The 25,000-nt window shown below is 46.5% G+C and overlaps 1 protein-coding gene across 12 annotated transcripts in view; it reads left to right on the top strand.

The window, feature by feature from the left end:
• Sarm (sterile alpha and armadillo motif) overlaps nt 1–25,000 on the top strand; it is a 500,429-nt gene that overhangs the window by 216,201 nt on the left and 259,228 nt on the right. For 8 of the 12 annotated variants that reach the window (XM_070087507.1, XM_070087508.1, XM_070087509.1 and 5 more), the window contains one exon: nt 19,280–19,468. The exons of the other annotated variants lie outside the window; for them this stretch is intronic. In XM_070087507.1, the coding sequence (XP_069943608.1) occupies nt 19,280–19,468 (189 nt within the window). The remainder of the gene's footprint in view (nt 1–19,279; nt 19,469–25,000) is intronic. 12 annotated transcript variants of the gene reach the window in all.

Consider the following 25,000-nt stretch of genomic DNA (forward strand, 5'->3'; position numbering starts at 1 on the left):
TGCTAGTACTACTGCTTTGTTGCTACTAGGGTGGGGAATGCTGGGAGTGACTGTGCACTCTGTTACACACCTGCTGTTGCAGGTGTGGGGACTGCTGGGAGTGACTGTGCACTCTGTGTCACACACCTGCTGCTGCTGTTGCTTACACTCACTTTATCTGATCTCGATTTGTTTGGAGTGAGGTCGCCTTAACATCTCAATATATTCAGTGAAGCTGTGTGCACCTGTGACAGCTGTCAATGCAGGTTTCGCGCTACGCACCGCTACAGCTTTCTTGAACAGAACATTTGAGATTTTCTTATCGTTCTGACATTCCTGTGTGTGTTTTGGAACTTATTTTCTTGTTGACAGTTTTCTTCTTGGCAGTTTTCTTGCAGTCTCCCAATTTTAAAAAATTTCTTCTTTATCTGACCGCTGCCGTTGTAGGATAATATTGCAGAATTAAAAAAAAACGAGAGCTTGTGTCATATATCAGTGTGGTATCGGAGGTAAACACACAGACACCCACGTGTGTGTGTGTGTGTGTGTGTGTGTGTGTGTGTGTGTACTCACCTAGTTGTACTCACCTAGTTGAGGTTGCGGGAGTCGAGTCCGAGCTCCTGGCCCCGCCTCTTCACTGATTGCTACTAGGTCACTCTCCCTGAGCCGTGAGCTTTATCATACCTCTGCTTAAAGCTATGTATGGATCCTGCCTCCACTACATCGCTTCCCAAACTATTCCACTTACTGACTACTCTGTGGCTGAAGAAATACTTCCTAACATCCTTGTGATTCATCTGTGTCTTCAGCTTCCAACTGTGTCCCCTTGTTACTGTGTCCAGTCTCTGGAACATCCTGTCTTTGTCCACCTTGTCAATTCCTCTCAGTATTTTGTATGTCGTTATCATGTCCCCCCTATCTCTCCTGTCCTCCAGTGTCGTCCGGTTGATTTCCCTTAACCTCTCCTCGTAGGACATACCTCTTAGCTCGGGGACTAGTCTTGTTGCAAACCTTTGCACTTTCTCTAGTTTCTTTACGTGCTTGGCTAGGTGTGGGTTCAAAACTGGTGCCGCATACTCCAATATGGGCCTAACGTACACGGTGTACAGGGTCCTGAATGATTCCTTATTAAGATGTCGGAATGCTGTTCTGAGGTTTGCTAGGCGCCCATATGCTGCAGCAGTTATTTGGTTGATGTGCGCTTCAGATGTGCCTGGTGTTATACTCACCCCAAGATCTTTTTCCTTGAGTGAGGTTTGTAGTCTCTCGCCCCCTAGACTGTACTCCGTCTGCGGTCTTCTTTGCCCTTCCCCAATCTTCATGACTTTGCACTTGGTGGGATTGAACTCCAGGAGCCAATTGCTGGACCAGGTCTGCAGCCTGTCCAGATCCCTTTGTAGTTCTGCCTGGTCTTCGATCGAGTGAATTCTTCTCATCAACTTCACGTCATCTGCAAACAGGGACACCTCAGAGTCTATTCCTTCCGTCATGTCGTTCACAAATACCAGAAACAGCACTGGTCCTAGGACTGACCCCTGTGGGACCCCGCTGGTCACAGGTGCCCACTTTGACACCTCGCCACGTACCATGACTCGCTGCTGTCTTCCTGACAAGTATTCCCTGATCCATTGTAGTGCCCTCCCTGTTATCCCTGCTTGGTCCTCCAGTTTTTGCACCAATCTCTTGTGTGGAACTGTGTCAAACGCCTTCTTGCAGTCCAAGAAAATGCAATCCACCCACCCCTCTCTCTCTTGTCTTACTGCTGTCACCATGTCATAGAACTCCAGTAGGTTTGTGACACAGGATTTCCCGTCTCTGAAACCATGTTGGCTGCTGTTGATGAGATCGTTCCTTTCTAGGTGTTCCACCACTCTTCTCCTGATAATCTTCTCCATGATTTTGCATACTATACATGTCAGTGACACTGGTCTGTAGTTTAATGCTTCATGTCTGTCTCCTTTTTTAAAGATTGGGACTACATTTGCTGTCTTCCATGCCTCAGGCAATCTCCCTGTTTCGATAGATGTATTGAATATTGTTGTTAGGGGTACACATAGTGCCTCTGCTCCCTCTCTCAATACCCATGGGGAGATGTTATTTGGCCCCATTGCCTTTGAGGTATCTAGCTCACTCAGAAGCCTCTTCACTTCTTCCTCGGTTGTGTGCACTGTGTCCAGCACATGGTGGTGTGCCCCACCTCTCCGTTTTTCTGGAGCCCCTTCTGTCTCCTCTGTGAACACTTCTTTGAATCTCTTGTTGAGTTCCTCAGATACTTCACGGTCATTTCTTGTTGTCTCTCCTCCTTCCTTCCTTAGCCTGATTACCTGGTCCTTGACTGTTGTTTTCCTCCTGATGTGGCTGTACAACAGTTTCGGGTCAGATTTGGCTTTTGCTGCTATGTCGTTTTCATATTGTCTTTGGGCCTCCCTTCTTATCTGTGCATATTCGTTTCTGGCTCTACGACTGCTCTCCTTATTCTCCTGGGTCCTTTGCCTTCTATATTTCTTCCATTCCCTAGCACACTTGGTTTTTGCCTCCCTCCACCTTTGGGTAAACCATGGGCTCATCCTGGCTTTTTCATTATTCCTGTTACCCTTGGGTACAAACCTCTCCTCAGCCTCCTTGCATTTTGTTGCTACATATTCCATCATCTCATTAACTGGCTTCCCTGCTAGTTCTCTGTCCCACTGAACCCCGTTCAGGAAGTTCCTCATTCCTGTGTGTGTGCGTGTGTGTGTGTGTGTTTTCTGCTGGAATCATGGTGTTCTAGCACGCGTTCTCTGTTTTATCCCAGAAACGAATCTGATTTGCCCTGGTGTTTGGATGCGCTGCTTGTACAGGTGTGTCCCTGGGTCGTCGAGGGCTGTCGTGTGCGTACTTCAGGGACGGAAGGATCGCCGTGTGTGTACAGGTGTACTGGTTGGGGAGTGGAGGTACCAGGACGCTGCAGTGGGGCATGTTGAACCTCCTTCACCAGGAAGTGAAGAAGAGTATACGGGACGTTGTTTGGTGTTTTCCTTCACTCGCTGGACGAGTGACGCTGCCCACTACAATAGCCCCTTGGAGCACATTTTGAAAATCTACGTCTACCAAGCGTGCCTCCTGCCTGGCCTCCGGCTGGTGTACACTTCAGGGCAACATACACTTTCAAAGTAGCTGTATATTATGAGGTTAGCGAGGTTTCCCTCTCGGCCTCCAGCTTAGGGGACACGTTTGTCCTCCGGTCTCCAGTTTAGGGACACGGTTTTCCTCTGACCTTCCCCAGCTTAGGGACGAGTCTTCCTCAGCTTACAGCATCACAGGCCAGCAGGCACGTCCAGACCATGATTAATTTTAATGCATCACGCCTCAGTGGCACATTAGCACCTATAAACCAGCCTCGTCTAGGTCCCGGTCTCAGGACTCCTTACACAGATTTTGAATCTTTTTTCTAGAGAGAATAATTGCCTGGGCACCAGCACTCATCCTGTGAGTGAACATACTCATCCTGTGAGTGAACATACTCATTCTGTGAGTACACACACTAACCCTGTGTGTGAACACATTCTGTGAGAATACCGCAATGATAGTTCACTCCAAGAAGATATTAAGACATTAATTATATCATCAGCATCGTTACTTCCCCTGAAAATTATTATTTACATCCTTTGGTTTTTAACAGAATGTTACAACCTTAGTTACTAGATGCTTGGTGTTCATGTCTTAGTTACTAGATGCTTGATGTTCATGTCTTAGTTACTAGATGCTTGGTGTTCATGTCTTAGTTACTAGATGCTTGGTGTTCATGTCTTAGTTACTAGATGCTTGATGTTCATGTCTTAGTTACTAGATGCTTGGTGTTCATGTCTTAGTTACTAGATGCTTGATGTTCATGTCTTAGTTACTAGATGCTTGGTGTTCATGTCTTAGTTACTAGATGCTTGGTGTTCATGTCTTAGTTACTAGATGCTTGATGTTCATGTCTTAGTTACTAGATGCTTGGTGTTCATGTCTTAGTTACTAGATGCTTGGTGTTCATGTCTTAGTTACTAGATGCTTGGTGTTCATGTCTTAGTTACTAGATGCTTGATGTTCATGTCTTAGTTACTAGATGCTTGATGTTCATGTCTTAGTTACTAGATGCTTGATGTTCATGTCTTAGTTACTAGATGCTTGATGTTCATGTCTTAGTTACTAGATGCTTGATGTTCATGTCTTAGTTACTAGATGCTTGATGTTCATGTCTTAGTTACTAGATGCTTGATGTTCATGTCTTAGTTACTAGATGCTTGATGTTCATGTCTTAGTTACTAGATGATTGGTGCTCATGTCTTAGTTACTAGATGATTGGTGTTCATGTCTTAGTTACTAGATGATTGGTGTTCATGTCTTAGTTACTAGATGCTTGGTGTTCATGTCTTAGTTACTAGATGATTGGTGCTCATGTCTTAGTTACTAGATGCTTGGTGCTCATGTCTTAGTTACTAGATGATTGGTGTTCATGTCTTAGTTACTAGATGCTTGGTGCTCATGTCTTAGTTACTAGATGATTGGTGTTCATGTCTTAGTTACTAGATGATTGGTGTTCATGTCTTAGTTACTAGATGATTGGTGTTCATGTCTTAGTTACTAGATGATTGGTATTCATGTCTTAGTTACTATATGCTTGGTGTTCATGTCTTAGTTACTAGATGATTGGTGCTCATGTCTTAGTTACTAGATGCTTGGTGTTCATGTCTTAGTTACTAGGTGCTTGGTGTTCATGTCTTAGTTACTAGATGCTTGGTGTTCATGTCTTAGTTACTAGATGATTGGTGTTCATGTCTTAGTTACTAGATGCTTGGTGTTCATGTCTTAGTTACTAGATGCTTGGTGTTCATGTCTTAGTTACTAGATGCTTGGTGTTCATGTGTTAGTTACTAGATGCTTGGTGTTCATGTCTTAGTTACTAGATGCTTGGTGCTCATGTCTTAGTTACTAGATGCTTGGTGTTCATGTCTTAGTTACTAGATGCTTGGTGTTCATGTCTTAGTTACTAGATGCTTGGTGTTCATGTCTTAGTTACTAGATGCTTGGTGTTCATGTCTTAGTTACTAGATGATTGGTGTTCATGTCTTAGTTACTAGATGCTTGGTGTTCATGTCTTAGTTACTAGATGCTTGGTGTTCATGTCTTAGTTACTAGATGATTGGTGCTCATGTCTTAGTTACTAGATGATTGGTGCTCATGTCTTAGTACTAGATGCTTGGTGTTCATGTCTTAGTTACTAGATGCTTGGTGTTCATGTCTTAGTTACTAGATGCTTGGTGTTCATGTCTTAGTTACTAGATGATTGGTGCTCATGTCTTAGTTACTAGATGATTGGTGCTCATGTCTTAGTACTAGATGCTTGGTGTTCATGTCTTAGTTACTAGATGCTTGGTGCTCATGTCTTAGTTACTAGATGCTTGGTGTTCATGTCTTAGTTACTAGATGCTTGGTGCTCATGTCTTAGTTACTAGATGATTGGTGTTCATGTCTTAGTTACTAGATGCTTGGTGTTCATGTCTTAGTTACTAGATGATTGGTGTTCATGTCTTAGTTACTAGATGCTTGGTGTTCATGTCTTAGTTACTAGATGCTTGGTGTTCATGTCTTAGTTACTAGATGATTGGTGCTCATGTCTTAGTTACTAGATGATTGGTGCTCATGTCTTAGTTACTAGATGCTTGGTGTTCATGTCTTAGTTACTAGATGCTTGGTGTTCATGTCTTAGTTACTAGATGCTTGGTGTTCATGTCTTAGTTACTAGATGCTTGGTGTTCATGTCTTAGTTACTAGATGCTTGGTGTTCATGTCTTAGTTACTAGATGCTTGGTGTTCATGTCTTAGTTACTAGATGCTTGGTGTTCATGTCTTAGCTACTAGATGCTTGGTGTTCATGTCTTAGTTACTAGATGCTTGGTGTTCATGTCTTAGTTACTAGATGCTTGGTGTTCATGTCTTAGTTACTAGATGATTGGTGCTCATGTCTTAGTTACTAGATGCTTGGTGTTCATGTCTTAGTTACTAGATGATTGGTGTTCATGTCTTAGTTACTAGATGATTGGTGCTCATGTCTTAGTTACTAGATGCTTGGTGTTCATGTCTTAGTTACTAGATGCTTGGTGTTCATGTCTTAGGTACTAGATGCTTGGTGTTCATGTCTTAGTTACTAGATGCTTGGTGCTCATGTCTTAGTTACTAGATGCTTGGTGTTCATGTCTTAGTTACTAGATGCTTGGTGCTCATGTCTTAGTTACTAGATGCTTGGTGTTCATGTCTTAGTTACTAGATGCTTGGTGTTCATGTCTTAGTTACTAGATGCTTGGTGCTCATGTCTTAGTTACTAGATGCTTGGTGTTCATGTCTTAGTTACTAGATGCTTGGTGCTCATGTCTTAGTTACTAGATGCTTGGTGTTCATGTCTTAGTTACTAGATGCTTGGTGTTCATGTCTTAGTTACTAGATGCTTGGTGTTCATGTCTTAGTTACTAGATGCTTGGTGTTCATGTCTTAGTTACTAGATGCTTGGTGTTCATGTCTTAGTTACTAGATGCTTGGTGCTCATGTCTTAGTTACTAGATGCTTGGTGTTCATGACTTAGTTACTAGATGATTGGTGCTCATGTCTTAGTTACTAGATGCTTGGTGTTCATGACTTAGTTACTAGATGATTGGTGCTCATGTCTTAGTTACTAGATGCTTGGTGTTCATGTCTTAGTTACTAGATACTTGGTGTTCATGTCTTAGTTACTAGATGCTTGATGTTCATGTTTTAGTTACTAGATGCTTGGTGTTCATGTCTTAGTTACTAGATGCTTGGTGCTCATGTCTTAGTTACTAGATGCTTGGTGGTCATGTCTTAGTTACTAGATGCTTGGTGTTCATGTGTTACTAGATGCTTGGTGTTCATGTCTTAGTTACTAGATGCTTGGTGCTCATGTCTTAGTTACTAGATGCTTGGTGTTCATGTCTTAGTTACTAGATGCTTGGTGCTCATGTCTTAGTTACTAGATGCTTGGTGTTCATGTCTTAGTTACTAGATGCTTGGTGTTCATGTCTTAGTTACTAGATGCTTGGTGTTCATGTCTTAGTTACTAGATGCTTGGTGTTCATGTCTTAGTTACTAGATGCTTGGTGTTCATGTCTTAGTTACTAGATGCTTGGTGCTCATGTCTTAGTTACTAGATGCTTGGTGTTCATGACTTAGTTACTAGATGATTGGTGCTCATGTCTTAGTTACTAGATGCTTGGTGTTCATGACTTAGTTACTAGATGATTGGTGCTCATGTCTTAGTTACTAGATGCTTGGTGTTCATGTCTTAGTTACTAGATACTTGGTGTTCATGTCTTAGTTACTAGATGCTTGATGTTCATGTTTTAGTTACTAGATGCTTGGTGTTCATGTCTTAGTTACTAGATGCTTGGTGCTCATGTCTTAGTTACTAGATGCTTGGTGGTCATGTCTTAGTTACTAGATGCTTGGTGTTCATGTGTTACTAGATGCTTGGTGTTCATGTCTTAGTTACTGGATGCTTGGTGTTCATGTCTTAGTTACTAGATGCTTGGTATTCATGTCTTAATTATAACATGCTTGGTGTTCATGTCTCTTAGTGGTATTAATTCAAGGTTCGTGTCCTTAGCTTCACTCTGAGGTCTGTTGCGGGAGTGTAGCTTCACCCTGAGATCTTTTGTGGGAGTGTAGCTTCACTCTGAAGTCTGTTGTGGTAGTGTTTATCTTCCTCTCCTCACTCTCTACACTGTCTTTCCCATCTTGTAGTTGCTACACTAGCCTGCCACACTACACTAAGCTACGCAGGTAGTCTAAACCATCAGTGCTCTCCCATTTCAACCTTCCTCAGTATGAACGTATTTTTTCGTCTGCTGATAATCCTTTTGTAATTCTGTACAGTTTCACTCTTTCTACAGGTAGTTCTTTCACTCAGTGCACACTCTGTGTTTTAAATATGTTTTGGCTGTAGTCTGCTGCAGTGTTTTGACTGTAGTCTGCTACAGTGTTTTGACTGTAGTCTGCTGCAGTGTTTTGACTGTAGTCTGCTGCAGTGTTTTGACTGTAGTCTGCTGCAGTGTTTTGACTGTAGTCTGCTACAGTGTTTTGGCTGTAGTCTGTTGTAGTGTTTTTAACTGCAGCCTGGTGGTGGTGGTGGAGTAGTGATTAATGAATATCAGCGCAGACTGTGTTCCAGTAAGTAAGAGTGATAGTAGAGTGGGGACTGATGAGTATCAGTCTAGTCTGTTTTTCATGTTGACGTCCGTCCTAGGCTCACTTGTTTTACATACAAGGAGGAAACCTGATGTGGTCCCTTAGCCTAGGTGGCCCACCTGGCCAGGGGGCACACATGGCCCGTCCCAGGTCCACAAGGACAAGGCAGCCACGAACTAGGTACATAGGTAAACACACCTCAGCGTACCTGCCTACATTGAAGTTAATTGTATATCGCTGATATAGCGAGTTCTTGTGTTGAGTTTCCTGAGATTAACTCTTAGTCCTTAGATTAACATGTTGACGTTGTTGATGATGTTTTTGTTGTTGCTGTTGTTGTTGTTGTTGATCTTGTTGTTGATGTTGATACTCTTGATATCGTTGTTGTTGTTGATGTTGATATTGTTGAGGCTGATGTTGTCGTTGATGTTGCTTCTGTTGTTGTTGATGTTGACATCGCTGCTAATGTTTTTTTGTTGATGTTATTTTTGTTGTTGTTACAGCGTCTGGGATAATCGGGATAATCAAATACAGACAGACGTATGCGAGGGAGCCCTGTTATCTTTCACAGATAGTAGTAGTAGTAGTATTTGCATAAGAATGGCATCTGTCAAGGACATGGCACACACCTGTCAAGGACACGACACACACCTGTCAAGGACATGACACTCACCTGTCGAGAACTTAGCACACCTGTCGAGAACATAGCACTCACCTGTCAGAGACATGGCACTCACCTGTCGAGGACATGGCGCTTACCTGTCGAGGACATGGCACACACCTGTCGAGGACATGGCACACACCTATTGAGGACACGGCACACACCTGTTGAGAACACGGCACACCTGTCGAGGTCATGTAGAGGACTTACTGCTGGGGGTGATTGTGTTGCAAGGTGTTAGTGAAGGAAGAGAGAGAGAGAGACGTGATGCTGTGGTTGTTCCCAGACTAGTTACATCATCGTAATAAGATTTTTTTATCAAGAGATGCCAAGCTAATGATGCTACACTTTGGGGTGGTTGTTGCTGTTACTGCTGTTATTCCTGCTGTGATGCTGTTATTCCTGCTGTGATGCTGTTATTCCTGCTGTGATGCTGTTATTCCTGCTGTGATGCTGTTATTCCTGCTGTGATGCTGTTATTTCTGCTGTGATGCTGTTATTCCTGCCGTGATGCGGTTATTCCTGCCTTCATGCTGTTATTCCTGCCGTGATGCTGTTATTCCTGCCGTGATGCTGTTATTCCTGAATTGATGCTCTTATTCCTGCCGTGATGCTATTATTCCTGCCGTGATGCTGTTATTCCTGCCGTGACGCTGTTATTCCTGCTGTGATGCTGTTATTCCAACCGTGATGCTGTTATTCCTGCTGTGATGCTGTTATTCCTTCCGTGACGCTCTTATTCCTGCTGTGATGCTCTTATTCCTGCCGTGATGCTGTTATTCTTGCCGTGATGCTGTTATTCCTGCCGTGATGCTGTTATTCCTTCCGTGACGCTGTTATTCCTGCTGTGATGCTGTTATTCCTGCTGTGATGCTGTTATTCCTGCCGTGATGCTGTTATTCCTGCCGTGATGCTATTATTCCTGCCGTGATGCTATTATTCCTGCCGTGATGCTGTTATTCCTGCCGTGATGCTGTTATTCCTGCCGTGATGCTGTTATTCCCGCCGTGATGCTGTGATACTGTTATTCCTGCCGTGATGCTGTTATTCCTGCCGTGATGCTGTTATACCTGCCGTGATGCTGTTATTCCTGCCGTGATGCTGTGATACTGTTATTCCTGCCGTGATGCTGTTATTCCTGCCGTGATGCTGTTATTCCTGCCGTTATGCTGTTATTCCTGCCGTGATGCTGTTATTCCTGCCGTGATGCTGCTATTCCTGCCGTGATGCTGTTATTCCTGCCGTGATGCTGTTATTCCCGCTGTGATGCTGTTATTCCCGCTGTGATGCTGTTATTCCTGCAGTGATGCTGTTATTACTGCTGTGATGCCGTTATTCCTGCCGTGTTGCTGTTATTCCCGCCGTGTTGCTGTTATTCCTGCCGTGATGCTGTTATTCCTGCCGTGATGCTGTTATTCCTGCCGTGATGCTGTTATTCCTGCCGTGATGCTGCTATTCCTGCCGTGATGCTGTTATTCCTGCCGTGATGCTGTTATTCCTGCTGTGATGCTGTTATTCCTGCCGTGATGCTGTTATTCCTGCTGTGATGCTGTTATTCCTGCTGTGATGCTGTTATTCCTGCAGTGATGCTGTTATTTCCGCTGTGACGCTGTTATTCCTGCCGTGATGCTGTTATTCCTGCTGTGATGCTGTTATTCCTGCCGTGATGCTGTTATTCCTGCTGTGATGCTGTTATTCCTGCCGTGATGCTGTTATTCCTGCCGTGATGCTGTTATTCCTGCTGTGATGCTGTTATTCCTGCCGTGATGCTGTTATTCCTGCTGTGATGCTCTTATTCCTGCCGTGATGCTGTTATTCCTGCTGTGATGCTGCTATTCCTGCTGTGATGCTGTTATTCCTGCCGTGATGCTATTATTTCTGACGTGATGCTGTTATTCCTGCTGTGATGCTGTTATTCCTGCTGTGATGCTGTTATTCCTGCTGTGATGCTGTTATTCCTGCTGTGATGCTGTTATTCCTGCCGTGATGCTATTATTCCTGCCGTGATGCTGTTATTCCTGCCGTGATGCTGTTATTCTTGCTGTTATTCCTGCTGTGATGCTGTTATTCCTGCCGTGATGCTGTTATTCCTGCCGTGATGCTGTTATTCCTGCTGTGATGCTGTTTTTCCTGCTGTGATGCTGTTTTTCCTGCTGTGATGCTGTTATTCCCGCTGTGATGCTGTTATTCCTACCGTGCTGTTATCCCTGCCGTGATGCTGTTATTCCTGCTGTGATGCTGTTATTCCTGCCGTGATGCTGTTATTCTTGCCGTGATGCTGTTATTCCCGCTGTGATGCTGTTATTCCTACCGTGATGCTGTTATCCCTGCCGTGATGCTGTTATTCCTGCTGTGATGCTGTTATTCCTTCTGTGATGCTGTTATGCCTGCCGTGATGCTGTTATTCCTGCTGTGATGCTGTTATTCCTGCCGTGATGCTGTTATTCTTGCCTTCATGCTGTTATTCCTGCCGTGATGCTGTTATTCCTGCCGTGATGCTTTTATTCCCGTTGTGATGCTGTTATTCCTACCGTGATGCTGTTATCCCTGCCGTGATGCTGTTATTCCTGCTGTGATGCTGTTATTCCTTCTGTGATGCTGTTATGCCTGCCGTGATGCTGTTATTCCTGCTGTGATGCTGTTATTCCTGCCGTGATGCTGTTATTCTTGCCTTCATGCTGTTATTCCTGCCGTGATGCTGTTATTCTTGCCTTCATGCTGTTATTCCTGCCGTGTTGCTGTTATTCCTGCTGTGATGCTGTTATTCCTGCTGTGATGCTGTTATTCCTGCTGTGATGCTGTTATTCCTGCTGTGATGCTGTTATTCCTGCCGTGATGCTGTTATTCCTGCCGTGATGCTGCCATTCCTGCCGTGATGCTGTTATTCCTGCCGTGATGCTGTTATTCCCGCTGTGATGCTGTTATTCCCGCTGTGATGCTGTTGTTCCTGCCGTGATGCTGTTATTACTGCTGTGATGCCGTTATTCCTGCCGTGTTGCTGTTATTCCCGCCGTGTTGCTGTTATTCCTGCCGTGATGCTGTTATTCCTGCCGTGATGCTGTTATTCCTGCCGTGATGCTGTTATTCCTGCCGTGATGCTGCTATTCCTGCCGTGATGCTGTTATTCCTGCCGTGATGCTGTTATTCCTGCCGTGATGCTGTTATTCCTGCCGTGATGCTGTTATTCATGCTGGGATGCCGTTATTCCTGCTGTGATGCTGTTATTCCTGCCGTGATGCTGTTATTCCTGCTGTGATGCTGTTATTCCTGCCGTGATGCTGTTATTCCTGCTGTGATGCTGTTATTCCTGCTGTGATGCTGTTATTCCTGCCGTGATGCTGTTATTCCTGCTGTGATGCTGTTATTCCTGTCGTGAAGCTGTTATTCCTGCCGTGATGCTGTTATTCCTGCCGTGATGCTGTTATTCTTGCCTTCATGCTGTTATTCCTGCCGTGATGCTGTTATTCCTGCTGTGATGCTGTTATTCCTGCCGTGATGCTGTTATTCCTGCTGTGATGCTGTTATTCCTGCCGTGATGCTCTTATTCCTGCCGTGATGCTCTTATTCCTGTCGTGAAGCTGTTATTTCTGATGTGATACTGTTATTCCTGCCGTGATGCTGTTATTCCTGCCTTCATGCTGTTATTCCTGCCGTGATGCTGTTATTCCTGAATTGATGCTCTTATTCCTGCCGTGATGCTATTATTCTTGCCGTGATGCTGTTATTCCTGCCGTGACGCTGTTATTCCTGCTGTGATGCTGTTATTCCAACCGTGATGCTGTTATTCCTGCTGTGATGCTGTTATTCCTTCCGTGACGCTGTTATTCCTGCTGTGATGCTCTTATTCCGGCCGTGATGCTGTTATTCTTGCCGTGATGATGTTATTCCTGCCGTGATGCTGTTATTCCTTCCGTGATGCTATTATTCCTGCCGTGATGCTGTTATTCCTTCCGTGATGCTGTTATTCCTGCCGTGATGCTGTTATTCCTGCCGTGATGCTGTTATTCCTGCTGTGATGCTGTTATTTTTGCCGTGATGCTGTTATTCCTGCCGTGACGCTGTTGTTCCTGCCGTGATGCTGTTATTCCTGTCGTGATGCTGTTATTCCTGCCGTGATGCTGCCATTCCTGCCGTGATGCTGTTATTCCTGCCGTGATGCTGTTATTCCCGCTGTGATGCTGTTATTCCCGGTGTGATGCTGTTATTCCTGCCGTGATGCTATTATTCCTGCCGTGATGCTATTATTCCTGCCGTGATGCTGTTATTCCTTCCGTGATGCTGTTATTCCTGCCGTGATGCTGTTATTCCTGCCGTGATGCTGTTATTCCTGCTGTGATGCTGTTATTTTTGCCGTGATGATGTTATTCCTGCTGTGATGCTGTTATTCCTGCTGTGATGCTGTTATTCCTGCCGTGATGCTATTATTCCTGCCGTGATGCTATTATTCCTGCCGTGATGCTGTTATTCCTTCCGTGATGCTGTTATTCCTGCCGTGATGCTGTTATTCCTTCCGTGATGCTGTTATTCCTGCCGTGATGCTGTTATTCCTGCTGTGATGCTGTTATTTTTGCCGTGATGCTGTTATTCCTGCCGTGACGCTGTTGTTCCTGCCGTGATGCTGTTATTCCTGCCGTGATGCTGCCATTCCTGCCGTGATGCTGTTATTCCTGCCGTGATGCTGTTATTCCCGCTGTGATGCTGTTATTCCCGCTGTGATGCTGTTATTCCTGCCGTGATGCTGTTATTACTGCTGTGATGCCGTTATTCCTGCCGTGTTGCTGTTATTCCCGCCGTGTTGCTGTTATTCCTGCCGTGTTGCTGTTATTCCTGCCGTGATGCTGTTATTCCTGCCGTGATGCTGTTATTCCTGCCGTGATGCTGTTATTCCTGCCGTGATGCTGTTATTCCTGCCGTGATGCTGCTATTCCTGCCGTGATGCTGTTATTCCTGCCGTGATGCTGTTATTCCTGCTGTGATGCTGTTATTCCTGCCGTGATGCTGTTATTCCTGCTGTGATGCTGTTATTCCTGCCGTGATGCTGTTATTCCTGCCGTGATGCTGTTATTCCCGCTGTGAAGCTGTTATTCCTGCCGTGATGCTGTTATTCCTGCTGTGATGCTCTTATTCCTGCCGTGATGCTGTTATTCCTGCTGTGATGCTGTTATTCCTGCTGTGATGCTGTTATTCCTGCTGTGATGCTGTTGTTCCTGCCGTGATGCTATTGTTTCTGCCGTGATGCTGTTATTCCTGCTGTGATGCTGTTATTCCTGCTGTGATGCTGTTATTCCTGCTGTGATGCTGTTATTCCTGCCGTGATGCTGTTATTCCTGCCGTGATGCTATTATTCCTGCCGTGATGCTGTTATTCCTGCCGTGATGCTGTTATTCTTGCTGTTATTCCTGCTGTGATGCTGTTATTCCTGCCGTGATGCTGTTATTCCTGCCGTGATGCTGTTATTCCTGCTGTGATGCTGTTATTCCTGCCGCGATGCTGTTATTCCTGCCGCGATGCTGTTTTTCCTGCTGTGATGCTGTTTTTCCTGCTGTGATGCTGTTATTCCTGCTGTGATGCTGTTATTCTTGCCGTGATGCTGATATTCCTGCCGTGATGCTGATATTCCTGCCGTGATGCTGTTATTCCCGCTGTGATGCTGTTATTCCCGCTGTGATGCTGTTATTCCTGCCGTGATGCTGTTATCCCTGCCGTGATGCTGTTGTTCCTGCTGTGATGCTGTTATTCCTTCTGTGATGCTGTTATGCCTGCCGTGATGCTGTCATTCCTGCCGTGTTGCTGTTATTCCTGCTGTGATGCTGTTATTCCTTCGGTGATGCTGTTATTCCTGGTGTGATGCTGTTATTCCTGCTGTGATGCTGTTATTCCTGCCATGATGCTGTTATTCCTGCTGTGATGCTGTTATTCCTGCTGTGATGCTGTTATTCCTGCTGTGATGCTGTTATTCCTGCCATGATGCTGTTATTCCTGCTGTGATGCTGTTATTCCTGCTGCGATGCCGTTATTCCTGCTGTGATGCTGTTATTCCTGCCATGATGCTGTTATTCCTGCTGTGATGCTGTTATTCCTACCGTGATGCTGTTATTCCTGCCGTGATGCTGTTATTCCTGCCGTGATGCTGTTATTCCTGCCGTGATGCTGTTATTCCTGCCGTGATGCTGTTATTCCTGCTGTGATGCTGTTATTCCTGCAGTGATGCTGTTATTCCTGCTGTGATGCTGTTATTCCTGCCGTGATGCTGTTATTCCTGCCGTGACGCTGTTATTCCTGCTGTGATGCTGTTATTCCTGCCGTGATGCTGTTATTCCTGCTATGATGCTGTTATTTCTGCCGTGATGCTGTTATTCCTGCTGTGATGCTGTTATTCCTGCCGTGATGCTGCTGTTGCTACTTCTGCTTCTGTTGCTTCTACTGCTTCTGTTATTGCTGCTGCTCGGGCTGCAAGCAGAAGGATACCTGAAGGATACTTCCGGTGGTCAGTGCGTACACATCTGGTCCCAGACCATTCTTCCTGGCGGATCAAAGCCTAATCAACCAGGCTTTTACTGCTGGTCCCATGCAGTCCAGCGCACGAACCACAGCCCGGCTGGTCAGGAACTGATTTGAGGAACTTGCCCAGTTCATTCTTGAAGATGGCCAGAGGGTTGTTAGTAAGTCCGCTTGTGCACGGAATCAGGGCGTTGAAGAGTCAGGGACCTCTGACATTCAACGAGTTCTCTTCATGTACTCGTCGCGCGTCTGATATTTACTGGAGGAGTTTTGCATCGTCTGCCAAGTCTCTTGTTTTAAGGAGTGATTCCGGTGTGCGTGTTTGGGATCAGTTCCTTCAGAATTTTCTAGGTGTAAATTATGATGTATCTTTCTCTCTTACGTTCCAAGGAATATAATATAATATAATATCTTTCTTTCTACAAGTACATGTACAAGGTATACAGGCCTAGCTGATATCAATGACATACTACTGTATAGAAAGCTACTCGTTATGCTGAGCATTTCGGGCAAATTAGGTCAGTTTGATCCGAGGATGCGACCCACACCAGTCGACTAACACCCAGGTACCCATTTTAACCTGATGGGTGGACATGGACAGTGGGTATCTTGTGGAAACACGTCCTTATGTTATCCAGCCGTACCGGGGATTCCAACTCCGGACCTCAGTGTGTGAGCTGAGTGCACTAGTGATCCAGCTAGGCACTCAGCGTTCCCAGTAGTTTAGATGTTTGAGTGTATCCAGTCTATCATTTCCCTTGTGGTAGCAGTAGCATCATTGGTGTGATCCTTGAATGAGGGATCTGATATCATCACTCCCAGGTCTCGCACATGAAACTGCTACTCTACTGAATGATTTGAGTTTGTCCTTCACTCCCTTTTTATTTCCTTCATCCTCCCATAGTTGAATTGTTCCAGTCATAGTATTTTAACTTATATTTTTTCCTCGTCGACCCCCCCCACACACACACTAGCAGGAACATTGTCATGCTCGGGGCAATGTGTGTGTGTGTACTCACCTGTGTGTACTCACATGTAGTTGCAGAGGTCGATTCACAGCTCTAGGCCGCGCCTCTTCGCTAGTTGCTACTTGATCCACTCTCTCCCGGCTCCAGGAGCCTTATCGTACCTCTTCTTAAGGCTGTGCATGGATCCTGTCTATACTGCTACACCCTCCAGATTGTTCCATTTTCTGAAAACTCCATGGCTGTGTGTGTGTGTATGTGTACTCACCTAATTGTACTCACCTATCTGTAGTTGCAGGGGTCGAGACTCAGCTCCTGGCCCCGCCTCTTCACTGAACGCTACTAGGTCCTCTCTATCTCCCTGCTCCATTAGCTTTATCATACCTCGTCTTAAAGCTATGTATGGTTCCTGCCTCCACTACATCGCTCGCCAGACTGTTCCACTTCCTGACCACTCTATGACTGAAGAACTGCTTCCTAACATCCTTGTGACTCATCTGAATCTTCAGCTTCCAAGAGTGACCCCTTGTTTCTGTGTCCCCTCTCTGGAACATCTTGTCTTTGTCTACCTTGTCTATTCCACGCAGTATTTTGTATGTCGTTATCATGTCTCCCCTATCCCTCCTGTCCTCCAGTGTCGTCAGGCCGATTTCCCTCAACCTTTATTCATAGGACATTCCCCTTAGTTCTGGAACTAACCTTGTCGCAAACCTTTGCACTTTCTCTAATTTCTTAACGTGCTTGACCCGGGTTCCAAACTGGTGCTGCATACTCCAGTATGGGCCTGACGTACACGGTGTACAGTGTCTTGAAAGATTCCTTACTTAGGTATCGGAATGCTAATTTCAGGTTTGCCAGGTGCCCATATGCTGCAGCAGTTATCTGTTTGATGTGTGCTTCCGGAGACGTGTTCGGTGTTATACTCACGCCAAGATCTTTCTCCTTGAGCGAGGTTTGCAGTCGTTGGCCACCTAGCCCATACTCCGTCTGCGGTCTTCTGTGCCCTTCCCCGATCTTCATGACTTTGCATTTGGCAGGGTTGAATTCGATAAGCTAGCTCCTGGACCACGTGTCCAACCTGTCCAGGTCTCTTTGTAGTTCTGCCTGATCCTCATCTGGTTTAATTCTCCTCATTAACTTCGCATCGTCTGCGAACAGGGACACCTCTGAGTCTATCCATTCCGTCATGTCAGTCACATATACCAAAAATAGCACTGGTCCTAGGACCGACCCCTGTGGGACTCCGCTCGTCACAGGTGCCCACTGTGATACTTCATCACGTACCATGGCTCGTTGTTGCCTCCCTGTCAGATATTCTCTGATCCATTGAAGTGCCCTTCCTGTTATACGCGCCTGATCCTCTAGTTTCTGCACTAATCTCTTGTGAGGAACTGTGTCAAAGGCCTTCGTGCAGTGTGTGTGTGTGTGTGTGTGTGTGTGTGTGTGTGTGTGTGTGTGTGTGTGTGTGTGTGTGTGTGTGTGTGTATGTAGACATCAATATAACACAGCTCTCTTAAAATCTTGGCTCATTTAAATTTCAAGAGGCGTTTTATGACTTACGGAGATACGTCATGTGAGGTCGGAGGTTTACAACAAAGTTACAGGTGTTGTGGCGCTTAATGGCTCTCGAGACTGTCACTAATAGCCCCAGCAAAGGAATTACCACATCCGTCTTCACTAATGGAGTGCGCCGTTAACGTAAAGTGATTACAGTCTGAACCATCTTTGTACCATCAGTGTACCATCTTCCAACAAGGTGGGTGACCTGACAAGAAATACACCTTCACCATACATGTCTCACCCAAGCACTACCATCACAATTGAAATGATTCTGCGAGGTGCAGCATTTTCACCCTTCCTTCATAGTGCTGGCACTGTACCTCCCACCTCCAAAACTGCAGTATCCTTACCCTCCCTTCATAGTACAGGCACTGTACCACCCACCTCCAGGACTCAAGTTCGGCTAACCTGCTTCCTCGAATCTGGTTATCTGGGGCATATATAAGGTATATATGGGACATATATAGGGTATATCTGGGGCATATCTCAGGAAATTCGAAACATCACATCTTGGTGGAGGAGGTGGTGAGGGCAGGCTTCACACATAGGTTTTAAGAGCAGGTACGATAGGACCCGCAAGGCTACGAGGACGTGAAGCTGGTAAGTGCTGCGTTAAGAGGCGGGGCCAAGAGCTAAGAATCGACCCCTGCAACTACAATTAGGTAAGTACAATTGAGTGCACACACACACACACACACACACACACACACGCATACATGACCTATTACAACCCAGGAGTCCAAATGGCCTGTTATCCAGGGTGTACAGGGAGCAAAATAAACAGCAGAAAACTTTTGACTTATATTATCCTTCACCAATTTAGAACAGCAGTATGTACACTATATACACTATGTACAGTGATAGGTATTAGTGCACTCCACGGTAAGCAAGGCAGAATAGAAGCCACTAGAGAGCAGACCGTGCTTCAACCAGCTCTAGAATAGGAATGACAAGGGCAGACAGGAGTGTGGTGCCCACATAACCTCTGCGATTGCCAAAAACCATCTTATTGGCTGGAACCTAGGTACTAGTTGAACGACGGGGCCCCATCATCAACTCTCAGTCACCTGGTTCGCTGGTTGGGGGAGATAGCCTGTAAATGAGGGTGTGTACATGCACCGAATAAAGGTTAAGTACTCTTTGCATGCCACATGAGCACATACACAGACATGGATATACCATGATAGATAAGGATAGACCACAATAGATCAGGATAGACCACAATAGATCAGGATAGACCACAATAGATCAGGATATACGACAATAGATCAGGATAGACCTGGATGGCATACTGTAGTTGGCTGTTGTTGACATGAAATGGTGGCGGTGTTGAGGCGAGGAACTACCCAGTGCCAGCACTAAGTGTGTGTCTCTCTCTCTCCCTTGGCAGGTACGTAACGGTGAGGACTGTGGCACACCTGAGCACCATGCTTCCTCCAGCACCAGCAGGAACAGCAGCAGCAACAGCAACGGCAGGAGGAATAGCAGCGGCACCAGCAACGGCAGAAGGAACAGCAGCAGCGGTGTTGGTGGCTCGCCTTCCTACCTGGCCGCCCCCACCTCTCCACCTCACTCACAGGTACTGCTCTCTCTTTCTCTCTCTCTCTATCTATCTATCTATCTATCTATCTATCTATCTATATGTCTCTATCTCTATCTCCCTCCTCTTAGGTCAGTAGTTTATGTGCACTAACATATGATTCACAAGTTCGATTCCCGTCTAGATCCTCGCCCCATCAAAGGAGGTAAGGTACTAAACAACCACGAACAGCATTAACACATACACACACTAGAAGTGTTCACAGGACAGGTAAGAAAATATTTCTGAGCGTGTACGTAGCCTTAGTTCCGCAAGTCGTAGTGTACGTAGTCCTTACTAGCAGTACCACTGTACGTAGTCCTTACTAGCAGTGCCACTGTACGTAGTCCTTAGTAGCAGTGCCACTGTACGTAGTCCTTATTAGCAGTACCACTGTACGTAGTCCTTACTAGCAGTACCACTGTACGTAGTCCTTACTAGCAGTACCACTGTACGTAGTCCTTACTAGCAATACCACTATTGTGACAACACGTATTAGTGTACCAGTGACACCAACACGTATTAGTGTACCAATGACACCAACACGTATTAGTGTACCAGTGACACCAACACGTATTAGTGTACCAGTGACACCAACACGTATTAGTGTACCAGTGACACCAACACGTATTAGTGTACCAGTGACACCAACATGTATTAGTGTACCAGTGACACCACGTATTAGTGTACCAGTGACACCAACACGTATTAGTGTACCAGTGACACCAACACGTATTAGTGTACCAGTGACACCAACACGTATTAGTGTACCAGTGACACCAACACGTATTAGTGTACCAGTGACACCAACACGTATTAGTGTACCAGTGACACCAACACGTATTAGTGTACCAGTGACACCAACACGTATTAGTGTACCAGTGACACCAACACGTATTAGTGTACCAGTGACACCAACACGTATTAGTGTACCAGTGACACCAACACGTATTAGTGTACCAGTGACACCAACACGTATTAGTGTACCAGTGACACCACGCATTAGACTAATGTAGGAATATTTTTCAACAGTCAAATTAAACAAAGTCGCAGTCTTGAGATTCACTCTCGTAGTGATCCTTGGAGATGTTTTAACTACTTGATTCTTCCCTCAGTCTACAAGCATATCTACAAGCATGTGTACATGGCAGACCAGTAATTGTACTATAGCTGCTGTGCATGTTTGCGCATTTCTTTGTACACTTCCACTGTATAAACAACAAGCCAGAAGCTGAGCTGGAGGTAAACGACTTAATTTTGGAAAATACTGGTTCTGTCTCGCCAGCCATCCCCAGGAGCAAGCATCTTCTGTTGCATGCATACCTTGCCACTGGAGTACTTAGTAGTAACAGTGGTATGAGTAGCACTTCACTGCTGACACAGGAGTGGGAGTCGCCCTGGTTTAACCCAGCACTTGCAGCAGGCAACACTTTTCTTGAAAATGCGATGACGCAGCATTTCTAGAGTTTCGTCTTTCCTACATTCACAGAGCAGTATTATTGTTGCTGTTTTTACCTCTCACCATGTTTAAATTCAGTTTGAGTTTTATTATCAGAGCAATAAATTTGTTATTTGTTTTAGGTCGTTAATGTTTACAAGATTTGTTAGGTTCTGCTCTTGCTAGTTCAGCGTATGTTTGCAGGGCTGTCATGCACAGTTCTAGCATGCAGTAAAAGCGCATGCTTGCACAGCTCAGCAACTAAAATATTTCTAATATTATGAACGACGTCAAGTGTAAAGGGTAACTAATGATGATGAATGTCGCTATGGAAGTGCAACGAGGAGTCTGTCTTCTCCAGGTACTACTGTATTAGACTATCGAAGACCTAACAGGTTCCTGCACTACGTCAACATCGGCGTCATATCTAACATAGACAACTTTGCCTCCTTGTCTCATGAGATGATGGCCAATGAGATTAAGTATTCTTGACTTATTCACAGCCTTCACAAGAAATCTTTGTCTTGGTAGCAAAAAATAGTTTCTTATGAGAGGTTAACTCTGGGTGTTAGTTTCAAGTTCACACCTCCTCTACGATATGTACAAACTTTTATGAAGAGTACTCATACTGTATCAGTCGAAAACAACTGGGACCTTGCCGTGCTTTTTCACTGTAAAGTGAAGTAATGATCCATGATCCATTGTGTATTTCTTTGGTTGGTCTGATGCCTGTATCTGCCTATTTGCGTCTTCTTGGCTTGATGTTGCTTAGCTAGCAGTGTTAATATGTTCAGTGGTGCAGTGTGCTAGCTGGCACCGTTGATGACTCAATAAGAAATGGCGGATAAGTGGAAAGTTCGTATGGAAATACTTCTTTAAAGTTAATATTGTCATTGTTTGCTGCAACAATTAAACGTTGAAGCAAGAGTGCTGCCTCGGCGCTCCTCTGGTCACTGTCATCAATTTTCGGGAAAATGAATCTGGAGGAAAATTCATCATTTCTAGCAAGTTTGCGAGCTATTTTCCTATCTGTACTGGGCAAGTCGTGAACACCCACGTCATCCCCGTTAAAAGTGACTCCAGTCACTGCATTTCTGAGGGACGGATGTGGAGTGAAAGGTAAACATTGCTTAAAAAAAAAATTGTATTATGGCACCATAACTTCTGTCTTACAAGTTTTAACTTATTCATTTCCTGGAGCTGCTCACTTGTCGAGTATGATGGGCTGGTCAGCACATACACTGCCGCGTTACAATGACAACATGCAGTCACTGAGAGAACGTACAGAGTCCTCTGAATGTACGTGTGTGTGTCAGCCCACTTCCTCGTATCAGACCGACCAGTAGTTGTTGAGTGAACGAAGTAATGCTTGTTCTCTCACCAGGTTCATCCCACTAACACCTTGGAGAACACCGTGGAGAGCAAGGATCACTCTTCATCTCACAGAGAACAAATGTTCTCACAAGCTTTCATAGTTCACTCTCTTACTTACACACACACACACACACACACACACACACACACACACACACCACAATACTAGATCTATTTAATCATGAAAAAAAAAAAACACCATTGACAGTCCTAACATGTTTTTCCATGCAAAACCTGTATAAAAAATTTAAATCATCGTTAAAAAAAACTTAAAACGTATCAGAGTCAGGATCATTAAAATAATTAATGTCTATAGAGTTTGGGGACTCATGCCATGTGACTTGTGAAAATAAAACGAAGAGAAGAGTGTGTTCCCCGGGACAAATTTTGTCGAATTTGGATGTTGTAAACAGCAGCGTTGTGAGCCAGACACAGTCAGTTCCACTGTGTGAGCTAACCGTACCCAGCACCCAGGACCCAGCACCCAGGACCCAGTACCCAGGACTGGCCCAGTACCCAGGACAGACCCAGTACTCAGGATTGGCCCGGTACTCAGGCCTGACCCGGTACCCAGGACTGACCCGGTACCCAGGACTGACCCAGTACTCAGGATTGGCCCGGTACTCAGGACTGACCCGGTACTAAGGACTGACCCAGTACCCAGGACTGACCCAGTACCCAGGACTGACCGAGTACTCAGGATTGGCCCGGTACTCAGGACTGACCCGGTACCCAGGACTGACCCAGTACCCAGGACTGACCCAGTACTCAGGATTGGCCCGGTACTCAGGACTGACCCAGTACTAAGGACTGACCCAGTACCCAGGACTGACCCAGTACCCAGGACTGACCCAGTACTCAGGATTGGCCCGGTACTCAGGACTGACCCAGTACCCAGGACTGACCCAGTACCCAGGACTGACCCAGTACTCAGGATTGGCCCGGTACTCAGGACTGACCCGGTACTAAGGACTGACCCAGTACCCAGGACTGACCCAGTACCCAGGACTGACCCAGTACTCAGGATTGGCCCGGTACTCAGGACTGACCCAGTACCCAGGACTGACCCAGTACCCAGGACTGACCCAGTACTCAGGATTGGCCCGGTACTCAGGACTGACCCGGTACTAAGGACTGACCCAGTACTCAGGACTGACCCAACACCCAGGACGACCCAGCACCCAGGAAGAACTAGCACCCAGGACGACCCAGCACCCAGGACTGACCCAGTACTCAGGACTGACCCAGCACCCAGGACGACCCAGCACCCAGGACGACCCAGCACCCAGGACGACCCAGCACCCAGGACTGACCCAGTACTCAGGACTGACCCAGTACTCAGGACTGACCCAGCACCCAGGACGACCCAGCACCCAGGACGAACTAGCACCCAGGACGACCCAGCACCCAGGACTGACCCAGTACTCAGGACTGACCCAGTACTCAGGACTGACCCAGCACCCAGGACGACCCAGCACCCAGGACGACCCAGCACCCAGGACTGACCCAGTACTCAGGACTGACCCAGTACTCAGGACTGACCCAGCACCCAGGACGACCCAGCACCCAGGACGACCCAGCACCCAGGACTGACCCAGTACTCAGGACTGACCCAGTACTCAGGACTGACCAAGTACTCAGGACTGACCCAGCACCCAGGACGACCCAGCACCCAGGACTGACCCAGTATTCAGGACTGACCCAGTACTCAGGACTGACCCAGTACTCAGGACTGACCCAGCACCCAGGACGACCCAGCACCCAGGACGAACTAGCACCCAGGACGACCCAGCACCCAGGACTGACCCAGTACTCAGGACTGACCCAGTACTCAGGACTGACCCAGTACTCAGGACTGACCCGGTACTCAGGACTGACCCGGTACTCAGGACTGACCCGGTACTCAGGACTGACCCAGTACTCAGGACTGACCCAGTACTCAGGACTGACCCAGTACCCAGGACTGACGCAGGACGACCCAGCACCCAGGACTGACCCAGCACCCAGGACTGACGCAGGACGACCCAGCACCCAGGACGAACCAGCACCCAGGACGAACCAGCACCCAGGACGACCCAGCACCCAGGACTGACTCAGTAACCAGGATTGACCTAGGAGGACCCAGCACCCAGGACGACCCAGCACCCAGGACTGATCCAGTACCCAGGACTGACGCAGGACGACCCAGCACCCAGGACTGACTCGGTACCCAGGACTGACCCAGGATGACCCAGCACCCAGGACTGACCCAGGATGACCCAGCACCCAGGACTGACCCAGCACCCAGGACTGACCCAGGATGACCCAGCACCCAGGACTGACCCAGGATGACCCAGCACCCAGGACTGACCCAGCACCCAGGACTGACCCAGCACCCAGGACTGACCCAGGATGACCCAGCACCCAGGACTGACCCAGCACCAAGGACTGATCCAGGATGACCCAGCACCCAGGACTGACCCAGCACCCAGGACTGACCCAGCACCAAGGACTGACCCAGGATGACCCAGCACCCAGGACTGACCCAGCACACAGGACTGACCCAGGATGACCCAGCACCCAGGATGACCCAGCACCCAGGACTGACCCAGCACCCAGGACTGACCCAGGATGACCCAGCACCCAGGACTGACCCAGGATGACCCAGCACCCAGGACTGACCCAGGACGACCCAGCACCCAGGACTGACGCAGGACGACCCAGCACCCAGGACGACCCAG

The sequence above is a fragment of the Cherax quadricarinatus genome, chromosome 22 (assembly GCF_038502225.1).
Source record: "Cherax quadricarinatus isolate ZL_2023a chromosome 22, ASM3850222v1, whole genome shotgun sequence".
Classification (NCBI taxonomy): domain Eukaryota; kingdom Metazoa; phylum Arthropoda; class Malacostraca; order Decapoda; family Parastacidae; genus Cherax; species Cherax quadricarinatus.